Here is a 17,714-nt window from a genome sequence, read left to right as displayed (position 1 = left end):
TGGAATTAATATATACCATATTGTTTATATTTGGTTTTATTGGTTTATCAGATGTTTTTTCCTGTTTCATAAGAAACAGAGAATTGTGATGTCTTTGATTTTCAGTGTAGAAACTGTCTTACCAATTCAAGACATTGTGGAAATACAGATCAAATACATAGATGTGCCTTCCTTAAAATTAAGCTATATCTCCTTTTAAAAAAATTATTTAAATTACTTAAGTCTTATTTTAGACGCATAATCTAGTATAGTCTAAGCGAGTTTATGATACAAAGTGCAAGTCAAATGTCAGAAATTGTTGTAACATTTCGCACCAGTAATGAACAGTTTTGTAACTGCACTTGTATTAGGAATATCAAGGGTATCTTTGTAGAAGCACAAATCTTATCCCCAATGACTTGATGAGAAATTTCATTATGCCTTTAAAGGCAATCATTTTAGGATTACGTTTTGCCAAAACCTCTGTCAGAGCTGATCTCCTGTTTATTGGTATATGCTGGATATCTGTATGTTTTAAGAAACTTCCAATAATTCATTGCAGTAGACTTTTGGGCAAACAACTTCAATTGTACAGAATTTCTACCTTACTGATGGCATCTGATTTCTGCAGTAACAATCCTGTTCAAAATGAACTGCGTACCAGAGTCACTGTAAAATGTGATTGAATTCCAGGTAGAGGAGCCGTCTGCCTTTGTCACAGACTGGGCAAAACCAAAACTTTCCATGGCTTTTTGTGAAACTAAGCAGAATAACTGATTTTAACATGTGGGCCAGAATTAGACACTGTGCAGCTCGCACAAGTATTGTATCAACCTCTTGAGGTGAAATGCTCTGCAGAATAGGTCAACAGAGGACACAAGCACCTGCCATCCTGGCATCCTGCTCCCTTGGAATTAGTACGAACTTCATCAAAACCAAGAATTTTATGTAACTACTTTTTTTAGCTCATACCATTTTCCAGTAAAGTTCACTAAACATTATATATAAAGAGGTTTTACAGAGGTCACAACTGTTTAGGAGACTAGATTATGAAATGTCTACACATTAAAAAAGTGGTTCACAGCATTTTAAGACCAGTCATTTAATCCAGTCTTTAACCTTGACTTAGTTAGACGGTATTGTGAAAGAACAAGAAATGATAAAACCCTATCTTTGCCTAATGTGGAAAAGCAACTATGGTGGTTACCATGGCTGGGGCTATGGGAATTAGTGTTTGTGGAAGAATGGTGCAGTTTTGTAATAAAAATATAATATGTTGTAGTTAAAGAAAGATAGAGGATATCCTTCACTTACTTTACATTTTCTATGAGTTATGATAATTTTGTGTAATAAAGAGTTTTTAAAAATGTGTTTTGAGTATGCTGGCCAAATTTGACTTTGAATGCAGCTGACGAAATCAAGTGGCACAATATACTTAATCCAGTCCCTTGAGACAGCCTTTTGTTAAATCTTGACTGAAATCCATAGAAGTACATCAGCACCTTTCAGATGAGCTGCCAAGTCACAAATGTACTGTTTGCTATCACAACAATTGCCATGAACTGTATTGATTGGGAGTTCAGATAAATGCCCTTTGCGTGACTTTGAGTAAGGAGCCGCTTAGTCTGCTGCCTCAGGAAGGGGGAAATCTCTTCAAAAACATTGTTTACTTGCAACAGTCCGCTTGGGCAGAGGTTTTCTATGTTAAGTAAGCTATAAAATGTTTTTTTGGACTATATAGGGGATCTTGATCGCTTGATTTCCTGTCCACTTAGGCCTGTCTGCGCTATGAATAGAACAGATTTTGGGAATGGGTTTGTGACATGGCTCCCATTCCTGCTGCAGGCAGCTGGGGCTACCAAAGGCTTGAGCCACACGAGCAGTGTGAGCCATGGTTGATAGCAGTTACACCTGTAGTTATTCATACTGCTGTCCCTCGTCTCCTACAATCAATAGTAAATAACAGTCATCAACAGGCTTTGGCTTCTTCCCTGATTTTTCCAAAATAACTTTTTTTTTTTAATTAGATTCTTCATTGTGCCATGTATTCTGTAGAGAGATGCAATGAAGGATCCTTCTGTTTATGCTGTTATGTAATGATATGTTTTTGCATGCTTCAGGTTTTATTGGGAGACTAGGGTATAGGTAAACTTAAGACCACAATAATTATCTAGAATTTTGTCTCTGAAGCTGACAGATTGGTGTGTTTCCTTCCCAGGCCTTAAATGGTTTCGTATTAGTTGTTACAGCCGATGCTCTGGTTTTCTACGTCTCTTCTACTATCCAAGACTACTTGGGGTTCCAACAAGTAAGTTTATTTTTTCCTCTATTTTTTTACAGAGGTTTTGCTTAATTTCAGAGGCCATCAGTGTTCATATTTAGGGTCTGATAGTTTGTGTAATAAAAATTGCAGTTAGGTACATTGAGTTGGATTACTTTGAAACTGTATTACTTCTCTAGCAACTTACATAGCTGAAATGGGACCTCAGGCCAAGGGCAACAGGAATGTAATTTCCAAAGTTGAGTTAAGCAAGATAGGAAATTTTCACACTTAATTAGTCTTTACTGGAACAACTTTTTGAAATTTATACTGTGGAGTTACCCAGTTTATGATGCCAAGTGAGACATAATTCAATGGGAAGGTAGTTATTTTAATAGAAACGTTTCATACAAAATTAACTCCGTATGCCTTGAGGTTTTAAGTATCAACTGAGTGATTTTAGTATTTTTAGAATCTCTTGCTCATATTTATTTGTTTGTGAATTTATTTCAAAACAACATTTGTTATTCACACTTTATGGTGGAGATCATGTATGGCTGACTTCTTTGGGCTTGCAAGCCGGCTACCAAAGTTCATAATCTACATGGCTTAGTTTTGGAAGCTGTTTGGTTGTAGGTCTTTGGCTTCTTTTGTATTCCTGTAGCACCCAGAATGAGTCAGGTCCAAGTGGTAGCTGGCAAGTACTTTATTTACCAGTATGTAAAATTAAATTATCTAAGCAAAACTGAAGCAGAACAGTTCCAGGCTTGCTTAGATAAAAGCAGGTAAAGAAATACTTGATATAATGTTATTTTTGTCTAAAGTAATATTTTTTTTTATTATTTTTCACATTTGCAGTCATGAGTGACTGATTTCTGTGCTGCTAAAAATTGTTTCATGAAGCTTTGCCAGGTATATGCAGATGTATGTTTTTTATCCTCAAGCAAAATGGATTTTGCTATATCCATAGTAATGTTGTCAGCCAGAAAACTTATGTCATATTGTCATAACGGTTGCTTATTCTCTTTCTTTCCCACCTTTTTCTCGTTTGTACATAGTCTGATATTATACACCAGAGTGTATTTGAATTGATTCACACAGAAGACAGACCTGAGTTTCAACGACAGCTACATTGGGCATTGAATCCTGCCCAGTCTGCAGATTCTGGACCAAGCGTACAAGGTGAGAGTTCAGCCGAGTTAGGTGTTTGCCTGTCTGATTAGTTGGGTTTTTTTAACTCGTGTATGCAAAAAAAGTTTAGGTTCTTTTACATGAACAAAGGAAGGAATAACGTCTTTTAAACTTAATTGAGTTTTATGGATATGTTTATCCAACAGTGAGAATTACTATTTTTTGTACTTTAAATAGGTACTGCTACTCATAGCACAGCACCATTAAAATGCTAATTTTGTTTTAAATTGGAAGACTTTAATTTGGAGCATAAATGACTGAATGTCTCGCATGTCTGATCAGTAGTGCTGTGGTAAGTAGCAAAGCAGGTAATCCTGCACGTTTGTGTTGCGAACAGGGCAACAGTGGGAAGCGGACAGTTTCTTTTGATGACCTAAGAAACAAGGAATTTTGATTTTCCAGGGTTCATCCTCAATTATACGGCTTATCTTTAATCACGGTTTGAATGAGAAAGTGATTTCTCTGAAGTAATCTGCTACTTCTGCTTACATACAGATCAAGGCACCAAATTTTTTAGCTTAGGAAGGCTACCAGACAATTGGATACGACAGCTTCTTGAAGCTCTTCAGGCTTGTAGGTCTATTCAATGACTAAGAACGTTTTAGTTAGTGTTAACATATGGAATAGTGCATTCCTGACCACTGTTATACGCAGACTGCTGCATAGACCAGTTCTTCTCTTGGGAGTAAAAGGGGAAGAGGAATAAAAGATTAAATAGATGAACCTTTAAGACCAAACAGCATGCCTGCTAGAGCATCAGATTTTCACATGTTATTGACTGATGCTTAGTGACCTGCTATATTGAGAAACACATTGTTTACATATTGGAACAGGGGTGTGTTTGTTCAGATAGTTACGTGTAATATGGGAAGCGTATGTCTGCCTGATAATACTGACAAATCTGTTGAGACAACTGTAATGCTCCATTTTGCATAGCAGTTTTTGAAATATGTAGATAAAGCTCTATGTTACTCTTACTATGGTTGTAGTTAGGTTTTTTTAATTCAGAAAAAGTCCATATTATTTTTCAATAAATCTGTCATTCGTAAAGCAACTTGATTTAAAACTCTAACAGTTTCCCATTTAGTATTTCATAGTATGGAAATGCCACAATTTGATAGAGAAATAAAAAAAGACAAATGTTATTTACTTGTTTGGCGCACAACTCAGTCAGTATATTTCAGTTTTTTATTTAGTGATCAACATTGTTACATTGCCTATGGATCAATCTACACAATCCAGTTGAAAACATGCTACAGAACTAGTTAATATTGCAGTTTGGTATAGCAAACAGCTGCTGGCACTCAGAAGACAGATTTTTATGGGGTGGCTTACTATTTGCTTCAGAATGAAATGGTCTTCTGTAGCACTTAAGCAAGTGCATATGAATTTACAAAAGGTTGTGTTCGAAAAATATGATGCCAGGTTGACTTGGCACGTGGTTTGACTGAGTGACAGAAGTGCTGAGCAGGATTACAAACAATCGTTTGTTTTGTACCTTGTGTTCCTAGCTTACTAAAAGCTGCTAATTATTTTTGGGCCTCAAGTAGCGTAAAATATTTGGATGATGAAGCTGTTTAAACTGAATTCCAATTTATAACAAAGCATAATAACTTGATCGTAAAGATCCTCCACATTTTTGCTAATTTAATCAATTTGCTTTTTAATACATTCAGCTAGCATTATGTAGATATTTATAGACATATTATAATTGTGCTCAGGCTTAAGCATAGATTCCAGCCTGAGTCTGGGAAATATTTCTTCTTCAGTTAGCCTGGACTGGTTGCTTCTCACTCAGTACTCTGGCATGCCCCTAGACCACTGCTCTCCTCAGCTGCCCATTTTACTAGAGAGGTTGACAGACACTTTAGAGAACCCAGATAAGATAGCTGCATTCAAATTCCAGCTCTGTTTTTACCAAGAGAAGAACACTGGGTTTTTACAGTGGTAGAAATGCTGAAGGGCATGCCTACCCACGCAAGAAAGCCTTGCACTGCTTATTGGATATTAGAGCTACACTCAGCAGGCACTCTGCAGCCAGAAGACTTATCTGAATTTGAGGACTTAATCAATCAGAGCCCTTCAAGGAGTCTGCTACTGATGATTAAAGTCTTTCCCTTCATCCTCTCCAAGAAGTTCCCCGTAGTCTCATTAATCTCCGTGAAAGAATCGGCTGAACAAACACACACAGGGCCTTGAAGATACCCTAAACTACTCAGAGCTCTCAGTACATGCCTGCCTGGCCAGAAGCTCTTCCATTCACCTCTTCTGACAGTAGCCAGCTGTTGATACCAATTTTCTTTCAGCCTCACTAGCTGGCACCTTTTTCAGTAGTAGTTGATCTTGCAGGAATAAAGTTGTGGCAATAGAATTGGGGTTGCTTGGGGAAAAAAATAAGTATTTTAGCAGCTTCCTTGGTGCTGATACTTGTGAACTGTAAATGTTGATATATGCAGTATATTAACCGTTCTGGGGAGACCTCAAGTAATGTGTATGCAGGGAATCTCAAGGATGTCAGAGTTGGCACTTTTGAAAGATGAGTTGGGATTTGCAAGCTGTTTCTTTCATGCCCTTTCTTCATAATCATTGCTGCTTCAGAGGGCTTCTAACCAAGCACCTCTTGGACAGGCGCTGCCTCAGAAGTGTTGAAAATTCTCACCAGCAAGTAGGCAGTTAAGAAAAAAATAATCTGCAGCATAAGGAAGTAAGCTTGCTTTTGTCTGTTTAGAACCATCCATATGACAAGTCTGGGAATTGGTTAATTTCCAATATCAAAGTTAGGTGGTAACTATCTTGGACTACAAGTATCTGAGTTTCTGTACCTGTCGGATCAGCTCATAATGGTGGCTTTGACCAATACACTGTTCTGCAGATGGCTGTAATTTCAGATTATCCCTTTTCATATACACTGTCAGATAAGGTCCTTTTTTTCTCCATACCTTGAAGTTTGTTCAGAAAAAAATTGACCTTGCATAGCAGTTCTCTTAAGGGAAGAAAGGAATCTCCTGATTTTATCTGAAAAACTGGGTAACTCAGCATTCTTGTTGGATTTATATGGCCTTAGATTGCAAGGCCTCTTGGTGAGCCATCAGCAATCTCGTTTGACTCCAGTCCCTTGAATTAAGAGGAGATTAAAATTGAACTGGCTTTTGGTCATGATTTGTTTTCCTTTGGGTTTGATTCGCCATTGCACAAACCACCTAGCCTATCTGTAAGTTTTTCCATCTGTCCAAGAGACAGAATTATGTTCCAGAGAACATAATGTGGTGTGTGATTAAGTGACATGCTCACCCTGACTTTGTCTCTAAGTCTGGAAGGTCAGCGTGGGTTCTTTCTTAAAATCTGTATTCGCCTTCTATCCATACACAACAATCAGTTCTCTCAGAGCATATGGACTATTTTTTAAAATACAGACTATTTAGCACTGTAAAATAGCATTTTACACTGTTTTTTCTTAGTTTTCTGTGTGTGTGAATACCTAGGGAATAACCAGTTTGTGGGGTTTTTTATGTGTGTTACAAACAAGATCACTTTGCTAAATTTGCTGTGAGTAGATGTGCTCCGATATCTCTGTATATGTAGCCTCAATGCAGAACGTGCGTATTCTATCAGAAGTTTATTGATTTACCTTCTGGTTTTACTTTATATTCCAAATGTTTAAGTCTATTTTCTGAATGTCACTTAGCAGCAAATGCTTAGCAGCAAATGCTTCTCCTGAAGTGGCAGAAGAGCATAATATTGTTATCCTAGTTACCAATCGTGGTTTTGAGTCTTTTTTTTAAAAAAAACAAAAGTGCTCCATGTTCCTCTGTAGAGGTAACTGTGGTGTTATCTTGATCAGCACAGCCCAGAGATATTTTCACTATTGAGTAGCTCTTTATCTGCATCCATTAGAGAAAGTGCTCACATTGATTTATTGTGGTGGTTCTCTAAAGATGCTTCTTTTTATTTACTGCTACGAACAGCTTTCACTTGGCTGTCTGGAAAGTAACAATTTCACAGTTAGACACCGTCTACTGAGCGTTTGAATATTCAGTTCCTGTAGTTACTATGCCTGGGTGCCTACTTCCCTTTTGCAGATCCTGCCATTGCTGAAATGTGGGTGTGCTCTCTGCTGAGGGCTCTGCTCTCTGCAGCTGACTCAGAATTTAAGTTGTTGACATACATAATGAATGAATTTACGAAAAAAACAGACCCACACAAAACCCCACCAAAACTTTAAAAACATTTTAAAAATAAAAAATAAATAGTATGCATTTTTCAAATACCATAGCCTGTAAGACAAGATCCCATCAGAACAACTGATACTTAACCTCACATTGTAATCAGTATAGGTTCTGGGGGATGTTTCCAGTTTACATTGTTCTTGCTCAGGTCATGACCGAACGCTTTGTTTATGAGACGGAAGGTGATTTGTTATAGATAGCCTTCACTAGGTGTTCTTCTAAAAATAATCCTTATAAATAATCATTTCCTGTAGGAGATAATGGTTTTTCACAGCCAGCAACCTATTATAACCCAGACCAACTTCCTCCAGAGAATTCTTCCTTTATGGAAAGGAATTTCATCTGCAGGTTACGATGCCTCCTGGATAATTCATCTGGGTTCCTGGTGAGTATGGAGTAATGTAAAAACTTCCACACGTGATTGCAAGTTGGAAATCTGCATTATCCTTGCAAGATGTACAGCAACTTACTTTATTTGTTAAGTCTCTGTAGATGTCTGAGCTGCTTGAACCAGTATGTTTCAGTTAGTGAGACTAAATGACAAGTAAAAATTGTATTGCTGGGGTCCACTTCAATATGTTGTTACAACCAGATGCAAGTTCCCTCATTTCTCTTGCTCAGTTTCCTCTGTGAAATACAACTAAGCATCTGCTTTTGTAAAGTACTGTGTGATTTGTGGATAAAAAGGCATTACAAAGATCATTTTCTGTTGGGTACCTTGAAATGCAATGCTATAACTTGCAGAACTATGGTTTGCCCTTACTTGGGAAAGTCTGTGCTTTGCTCTTTTTAATACACTTTTTGTTTGTCAATACTGTAGATTTTAAACTAAATAATATGGGTTTATCACCCTCTGAGGGACTTCTTACAAATGGAATTGTTTATGAAAGATTTCGCAATTCTACACATTTACATACTTTATACTAATGGCTGACAGAAATGCAAGAGAAATAATGTTATGTTACTTGTATGTGTGTATAATGCCATTTTCATTGGAATACTAGACAATCCAGCTGGCATTTGCTCTTATATATTTGTTTTTTTTTGACACAACCACCTTCCCATTAGTGAGTTTATTAGTAGATCTTGAAGTGACATGCTCAGGGATACAACAACAGTATTCTGTACTTACTAGCTAACTTTCGTGTATGTCTGCTACAAAGCTTGAATCTCCAACATAAACCAGTTATGTTTTTCCTAATCCTAAGGCTATGAATTTTCAAGGACGATTAAAGTTTCTTCATGGACAGAACAAGAAAGGGAAGGATGGTGCTACTTTGTCTCCACAGCTCGCTCTGTTTGCGGTAGCAACTCCCCTGCAGCCACCATCTATCCTTGAGATACGAACCAAAAACTTCATCTTCAGAACTAAACACAAACTGGATTTCACGCCTACTGGCTGTGATGCAAAGTAGGTGTAAATTCTTCTGCATAATACTCTACTTGTTTGCTGATAATATAGGTTTCAAGTATGTATTTGAAATATAAAGCTGGTTACTGTTTCAGTCATACCATTTCAAAGCATATTGCTTTCTGACTCTCCATCATTAAAATAAAAAAAAAACAAACAAGAAACCCCCCAAACCAAACCAAACAAAAAATCCAAAAGACAGAATACTAATAAATTAGGGAAGAAGAAAATTTTAATGTTTAAATCTGTTCAAAATTCGGTTTTAGAACTGATAAACAAATGGTTCATTTTCTTCTACGTGCTTATTTTCTCCTCCAGTTCAAATAGATGTAAAACATAATGGAAATGTTATTTACTTCAAAATGAAAAAATGAAGTCCTTTTTTATAGCATGACTTTTACCCATTTCCAAACCATTCTCTTTCCTATATAAAAGCTGGAAACACCACTGTGTTACTAGATCAACGTAACGTAACTATGCATCAACATGGCAAGAAGCCTATTAAGATGCTTCTTTATTAAAAGAAAAACGTCTGGCAGCCTGCCTTCCTTCTCCCCTCCCTCCTATTTTTTGACTGATAGTGCTTTCAGTCTCATTTTCAGTGGAATCTCTCATATGGATTTCCATGCCTACTTATAGAATAATGTTGAGCCCAACTACTTAGTATTCTGTCTACTGATAAACCAAAATTTTTTGAGGGCGTTCTATAAACTGATAGAAGTGAATGTTAACATTCTCTGATTTTTTTTCCACTGATTTTTTTTTCACTTGGAACCTTCAATTTTTGTGATGTTTTACACTTCTGCGTATATTGTTCCCCACCCCTACTTTTTCCCTTTTTTTGTTGTTATTTTTCTATCTTTGGATCTTCATTTCTTTGTTCCAAATCCTGTTTCCGCCTGTTTTTGACTGTTTCATTCTATCATGTATCTCATAGCGCTCACACAAATGGTGTTAAGTTCTTCATCTACCTGACCTCTAGTAAAGTACTCTAAATTTAGCTACCAGGGTCAAACATGACTCCGTTGCCAGTACTCCTCTGAGGGCTTTCTTAGAAAGCTTAAATGCAAATGCAGGGGTCCCAAACCACTCAATATTAAGAGACATGTAGTTTTGAGATATGTGCTGTTTTGAATTTTAAGCTACTAAAAATACTAATTTAGGCAAGAAGTTTTAGATAAGTCTTTACTTAATTCTACATGCAAGCACCTGTAGGCAAGTGCTGTCAAACAGGGCTAAGCAAGCAGTGTCTTTCATTGCAATAAATGGGAGCTGCCTGCTACAAGTGAAAATGTTTAAAAGTATGGAATAAAGAGTCCAGCTGAACTGTTAGATTACTCTTTTTCTTTTTAACGATCTAATAGTTTTGTGAACCTGTTCCTAGTCACTGAAGGCAACTTGGGGAACTCGTAAAAATTTTATGATTTGTTAACTGTATTTTTTATTAGAACCATCATGCTTCTGCATACAATTGATATTGCAACAAAATGTAGTTAGCATTTATGTCTGAAATGTTCTAGGCATAAATAACTTGCTTGGCATTCTTTCTTTGAGTTGGTTCGTCAGCAGTGTTGCAATTTTTTATTTTTACCTTCCAGAGGAAAGATCATCCTGGGATACACTGAAGCAGAGCTGTGTATGAGAGGAACAGGATACCAGTTTATTCATGCAGCTGATATGCTTTATTGTGCTGAAAATCATGTCCGAAGTAAGCTTCATTCCCTAAGAAGGGCTGAAAGATCAAAGCATGGATTATATTCGTACTAAAAAATACTGTGAAGTACTCTTAAAAAAAAAAAAAAAGTGGTCTTCAACTAAAAGAACACTATTCATTTTATGCGATCTTTCCCTCCCTAGAAAAACTTACACTGGTTGAAGAAATATGTACTATTCCTATCTAGACCCTTTTAGGGTATATATTCCAGTTTCTGTCACATCTTGGTCTTCTCACTTCCTTCTCTGCTCAACCCAGCTTCTGCTGTTTCAACAACTTCCTTTGGGCAAAGGGGCTATTTCAAAGATTGCTTTTCTATTAGAAAGTTAAAGCATTTTTTTTTTAAATTGGTGTAAGATTTTAAACAAAAATCAATCTCTGATTTAGCATGCTAGTGTCCTATCCATTTCTGGGTTTGATTCTTAGCAGCTTGATTTGGTTTCAGTAACAACTTCAGGAGAGAAGTGTGTTTTAAGCTAAGGAAATAAGTATCAGCTATCTGATATATAACTGTTTAGTGGACTTCTTTCTTTACTTTTTCATTAGCTGTAACTTATTTGTCTTTGGAAGTTACAGAAACGTCTTCAGGATACTTTAGTGTTTCTTCTTTTCTACCGACTTCTCTTGAAAATCTGTTTTTTTCTTTTGTCCCCTTACATACAATTAAATAATGCCCCCTCAGTGGGTTTGTTCTCAACCTATATTAATCAGATTTTCTATTTCAGGTATAGATCGGCCACTGTTGCCTCTCAGTGGTTTTTGTTTGTTTGGTAAGGAAGAAGAGAGAGAATATTTCCAAAATAGTATGGAATGAAACTTTGGTGTGAAATGTTGGCTTGAAACTTTGTCTTCAAGTGGTCTTGCTCCATTTCTGATGCTAAGATAAAGAGAAGTCTTTTAGCAAAAGGTTATTTTTGGTTAGGATTTTTACACTTTCCTAATATCTTTTATTTAACTTCTCTGTCTAGAAATGCAGTGTTTTCAGCAACATACAATGAAAATGTAGTATGTTTATGAAGCATTCCTAGTGAAGAGATAGTAGGAGTGAAAAATAATGGATTTTGAAGTACCTCTGCATTAACCAGTCAAAATGTGAAAGAACTGGATTCAGAGCTAATGTGTTTTCAAATTTCTTAAATAATAGCCACTTTTTGGATGTAAAAGAGACTTGGGCTTTTGTCATTTACATGTTCTAGTATTTATTAATTTCTGTTATTGCAGAAATAATGGATGAAACTCCATATAGAATGTTGCCAATCTGTAGTGGATGTCTTACAATTGCTTGCAGTTTTGGCTTTTATTTTACCAGTAAATTAAAGTAGACATCTTAAAGTGATCGATCATCCTATTTCACTAGGGATACATTAGTGCCACACAGAAGTGGGTGATTGAGGACGTGAGATTTGTAAAATTGCTCTACAAATGGGATTACTTTCATGACATGCCAGATTTTCCTGGCTTTGTTCATGGGACAGTAAACGGTATGCTTACTCTTTAACTCTAGTGATGAAGACAGGTGAGAGTGGAATGACTGTGTTTAGGCTTCTAACCAAAGAAAATCGATGGGCCTGGATACAGGCCAACGCACGTCTTGTCTACAAAAATGGAAGACCAGATTACATCATTTCCACACAAAGACCTCTTACGTAAGTCATTGCTGTGTAAAGCAGTATACTTCAAAAACTGAAAACTTTTGAATTTGTTTATATTCAGAAAGGAATTCTTTATTTTTAAATAAATCTCCTTTAAATCTTGAACTCCAGAAAGAAAACCTCTTTTGATTTGCTAACAAACATTGAAAAGAATTCTGATATTTCTCTACTTATGTGGCATAGTCCTTTGTGTAAAACTTTAGACATTTTGATTTCATATAAATAAGAATAGCAGTACAAGCCACACATTATTCCATCCAACCTGTTTTTAGTTCAATATCCCCATTAGCAAAAATTAAGAAATCCAACTGCAATTGTATAGAAGAGACAACAGATAACATAAAGAAATTAAGTCCTTTATGGTGCTGAACTGAATACTACATAATATGGAATTTAGCATTATTATCCAGGTTGTAAAATGGAGAAACACAGATAGTTCGGTATTGAAGTATTCATTTACTACGCGAATAAAAACATAATGCATGGGAAAAAGCCCACTTGTTTTTATTTCAGCTCGTAATGCATAGAAAATGGTGTACACTGTCTAGATTTAATTACAAATGTAATATGTAAAGGTGGTATTACAGTCATAAGCTCCTTATTTCATAATCTGCCTCTCAGTTTAACTCAGCCAAGCTGAGCTGGAAGAGCTAGGAATTTGAAAAATGCCTACAAATAGAATAGATCATTTTTTTTAATATTAATTCCAGGGGACAAAAAGATTACGGTAACTGTTCAGTACTGTAGTATTATGTTATATATCTGGCTTATTTTCAGGGATGAAGAAGGGGCAGAACATCTGCGGAAACGTAACATGAAGTTGCCCTTCATGTTTGCAACTGGTGAGGCTGTGTTGTATGAGGTATCTTTCCCTGTGTCGAGCATTATGGATTCCTCTCAGCCGAAGAACAAAAGCACGATGGGAAAAGGAGCCAAAGCTACGCTACACAATGATTCCGTGGATCCAAACTCCCTCCTAGGTGCCATGTTAAGGCAAGATGAGTCTGTGTATCTCTGCCCTCCAGCATCACATAAACTTTCCTTTGAGCGGAACTTTTTTGCTGACAGCAGGGATGAACTAGGCAGTGGTGTTAGCAGAGGCTGGACAGATAATCTCCTACCTACTGGAAATCACAACATTCTCAAACAGGAGCTAATGGAGTGTTCCCAGGACAGTGATGTTCCACTTCCTGAAGACAGTGCAGCACTCTTTCAAGATAACAAAACCAGTGACTTGTACAGCATCATGAAAAACCTTGGTATTGACTTTGAAGATCTAAAGTGTATTCAGCAGGATGAGGATTTTTTTAAAACTGAATTATCTGGTATGGATGATACTGGGGACATTGACATAACTGATGAAATTCTGACTTATGTTCAGGATTCCTTAAATAAGTCGGACTTCCTATATTCAGGCTGTAACCAGCAGCAGCCCCTGGTCCAGAATGAAGGTTGCTTGATACAGCAAGAGTTAGATTCACATCAACTTCATCAGCACCAGAAACAGCTTGTGGAGCAACAACACCAGCAGCAGCAACAACTCTGTCAAAAGATGAAACATATGCAAGTTAATGGGATGTTCAGAAACTGGAGCTCTGGTGCCAGCATGCCTCTTAGTGGCTCGCAGCAGCAGCCCCAGCAATACCTATTCCCCAGCACACATGCCACTACATCCGAGTTCTCTTACAAACCCGAAGTCAACGCTTCGCCTTACGCATGTAGGCAAGAGTTTATTCCTTACAAGCAACCCACAGAGGTGGTGCCACAGCTTTCTAATTTTGCTCAAATGGATTTCCCTGTAGCAGGTTTTGACAGATCAACCTATTCTGCGTCTTCCAACTTGGAGGATTTTCTCAGTTGTTTGCAGAAAGTCCCTGAAAATCATGAGTGTGGGATAAACTCTGAGCCAGTTATGCTAACTCCTCAAACATGCTATGCAGGCGCTGTTTCTATGTACCAGTGCACACAAGAAACACAGCCCAGCTGTGTGGATCAAATGCAATATGAGCCTACAATGGCAAGTCAACAAACATTGTTGAACAAGGTAAGGGAAACAGCATTGCTACGTTCCTTGCACTTTGAATGGTGTTTTTATTGTTTTGGGTGGCTATCGGGATGCAGAGTTTGTCATCATCGAATCACTGAGTTTGAAACTGGTGGGTTAGCAACATGTGAATGTCCTTGCTTTATTTGTTGGTTAGGTTGAAAATAGCATAAATTATTATGAATGATTGCAATTCTACACATGATGATACTGCAAAAATCTTTTTATATATTGCCATAAATGAGAGTCAGCTTGTTCCTCAAGCTGCTGTCTAAATTGTCTGCTGGAGACAAAAGAACAGGAAAAATTTATATTCACAGTAGGTAAGTTGGACTTTTTTCATATTGTGCTGAGGAGAATGCACAATAAAAGCCTTAGAAGAGAGGAGCCTGGCTGCAGTACAGACTACAGTTTTAAGCACAGTTCTTCAAAGGTAAAATTATTTTAGAAATAAAAAAATTCACTTACTAAGGCAATTCCAGATGCTGAATAACCTTTGTTAGAGGTACTTCAAATTTTACCATTTATTTCTGTTAAGGCTGCTTAAGTATAGAGCCACAATTCTTTTTTTTTTTTTTTACGTCAATGAGTTAATGTTCTGAAGTACTTATCCTACAAATGCTTATGCACATGCATAAGCATTTGCAGAATTAAAGTATTAATTAGCATTTAACCTACATAAGACAGAGGTGGGGAATGCAAGTAGAACATACCCAGTTTTTCAGTGTGCTTAATATGAGTACAAAATATATCCTTTTAAAACTGGTTCACTAGTGAAAAATATATAATTGCAGAATTACAGAAATACAGCTAAACTGTGGGACAGTTCAGCAGGATGAATAGCTTCTGCCCAAGTGCCCAAAGGCTGAAATAGCATGAAGTGACTTTGGCAACCTGCAGTGCGCAGGCTTGCGCAGTGCTTGGCTGTATGTCACCTGGCTGTGGTCAGTGTTATTAGTCCTTCATAGTACTTAGTAGTAGGGTTGCAAAGCAGTTCCAGGGTCATCCAAGTTTAGCCCTATAATAGTATGGAATTTTCTTTTCACTAAAGCTATGCTGGTGTGGTGCATCAGTTTTGAACAGCCAGTGAACAAGCAATTCTGTTTCTTTTTAGTGGTTGGTTTCAAATACATTTATTTTGTAGATTACTTTGTTGTTGTGCTGCCTTAGTAATTTTTGTTGTGCCCCCTTTTTGTGATTTTCTTGCTTGCTTTTTCTTCTCATCTATCTGTAAAAAGTTTAATGGCTAATGACTAAGCATCTCTGAATGCAATAAACACTTCTATTACTTTATATTGACTAGAATGCTGTGCTGCAATAATATAGTGTTTAGCTTGTTTTTTGTGAAAAATGAACAAAGACCACTTTGTGAAAAGTTGTCCTTAAGTTCCGAGGCAAATTCAGCCCCTCTTGCTGTGATGCAACCTGTGCTGTGTGGCTCTGGATAGCACTGCTTAAGCAGAAGCCTAGTGCAGAGCTGCTGTTACCCTTGTGCACCTTAGCTCCTGTTCACCACTGACGAGAACTGCTGAACCTTTGCCCAAATGAGCCTAATAGAGGGGCATGCTTCTTGAAGAGATAAGGAAGGATTATTCCTCGTATCCCTTTTGTAAAAGAGTGATCGTAGATAGCTGATAGCTATCTCCTAGTCCTTGCGGGTCCAAAACTTCTGTATGCCAACTGGGTGTGGTGGGGGTGGGAAGAGACTGCTAGTTTCTAAACCAGATAGCACTGACTTTTGCAGCCCATGCTGCTATGTACTGTTCACATGAAAAAATCATCTCTTGTATCAGGCTGTACTCAGTTTTGACCTCGTCACATCTGCCAGTTAACATTTTCATATATTGAGGGCAAAGTAAGGCTCTGTGTAAACCAAAGTTATCATGCTGAGAAATGTTTTCATGTAGTAACAATTTTTACCTAGAAATGTCATTGCCTCAGAGAAAGACAACCCTATATCTATATATGCTTATATTATAGAGATTGTATTTATTCTTGTATTGGAGGAACTAAGAACTTTGAAATGTATGAACCCATGCGAACTATGAAGTCAGAAGTATAGCTACTGCACTTGAAGTGATCTTGTAAAATATCACCTGTGCCAAAGCCATGATGGCAAATAATATACATTTCTTTATTGTAGATGGGGAGACTGTATCACTGCTTATGATAATAAACTTAAGATGTAATTTTATTGCTAATTGGCAGCTTCAGTAAGGATGTGACTAAGCAGATAGGCTACTTCTGTCTGAGCCTGTGTTCACATAGACAAACCAAAGTAGGGCAGTCTTTGTGGCTGGATTTAGCACACCGACATCCCTGTCAGCGGTTGGAGTCTGGAGGGGGGACAGACATGGCTGCGCAAGCCAGGATTGCTATCCTTTCCTCCGCTTTCTAACTCCCATCGATTTCTGTGGGAAAAGACTAGGGGATTAGAAAGCCAGAAGGATCTGCCTTGACCTTCTGCCTAACTTGTAATTGCGGTAGGTTCATAAGCAATTTAGTCTAAAAACACTTCCCATGATGGAGGAGGGGAAAAAGGCCCTACGTAATTTGATTGCTTGTTTAGTTTTGGTATTCCTTTATTAAACAATAGAAAACCTTGCTAATTACTAGATTCTGGTTGAGAACTTTCTTAGAAATTTTAATGAGCGAGCTCATCTTGTTAATGAAGAATGTTGAAATAGTCTGCTTCTATCAGAAGTAATCCTAGCTTATGTCATTGTAGCTGTCTTTAAAAGCACAGCAACTTTGATTAAAAACATAATTCACATGGCTATAGTCCTGTTAAAAACTTAGAAGATCCATGCACAGTTGGTCAGATTTCAATGTTTGCACAGAAGGAAAAGTTTCCAAAAATCAGCATATTTTAATAGATGAATGAATGTATAATATATGTTTTAAGGACAAGCTTCGAATGAATGAGTACTTATGATATAAGCTACTCCTGAAGAGATGGTGGAAATGTTTAAAATACTTTGCTATATTTTCTTTGCATGACTGAATGGAGTATTTTGAAGATAAAGTGACTTCCATAGCATGAGAGGAAGCATTACATCAGATGATTAAAATAATCCTGTGAACAATTATGTCAAGACTGATGAAAGCCATTCATTGCTCTTTCTTGGCATTGTCAATATGAGGACCGTTTGTCAAAAAAGCCCACCCTGCGACAGCTCAGCCTGTGGGTTGAATGCAGTGCACTTCAGCTTACTGATAGGACTGCATGTGCATTCC

General features: G+C 37.2%; 1 protein-coding gene across 3 annotated transcripts in view; it reads left to right on the top strand.

Moving 5' to 3' along the window:
• Positions 1–17,714, top strand: part of AHR (aryl hydrocarbon receptor) — a 67,117-nt gene that overhangs the window by 45,909 nt on the left and 3,494 nt on the right. For all 3 annotated transcript variants that reach the window (XM_075419215.1, XM_075419218.1, XM_075419216.1), the window contains 7 exons: positions 2,198–2,287; positions 3,298–3,421; positions 7,911–8,041; positions 8,865–9,067; positions 10,666–10,775; positions 12,286–12,427; positions 13,211–14,477. In XM_075419215.1, the coding sequence (XP_075275330.1) occupies positions 2,198–2,287; positions 3,298–3,421; positions 7,911–8,041; positions 8,865–9,067; positions 10,666–10,775; positions 12,286–12,427; positions 13,211–14,477 (2,067 nt within the window). The remainder of the gene's footprint in view (positions 1–2,197; positions 2,288–3,297; positions 3,422–7,910; positions 8,042–8,864; positions 9,068–10,665; positions 10,776–12,285; positions 12,428–13,210; positions 14,478–17,714) is intronic.

This window comes from Opisthocomus hoazin, chromosome 4 (assembly GCF_030867145.1).
Source record: "Opisthocomus hoazin isolate bOpiHoa1 chromosome 4, bOpiHoa1.hap1, whole genome shotgun sequence".
Lineage (NCBI taxonomy): Eukaryota > Metazoa > Chordata > Aves > Opisthocomiformes > Opisthocomidae > Opisthocomus > Opisthocomus hoazin.
Note: the sequence above shows the minus strand (reverse complement) of the source record. Positions and strands in the feature narration are given on the sequence as shown.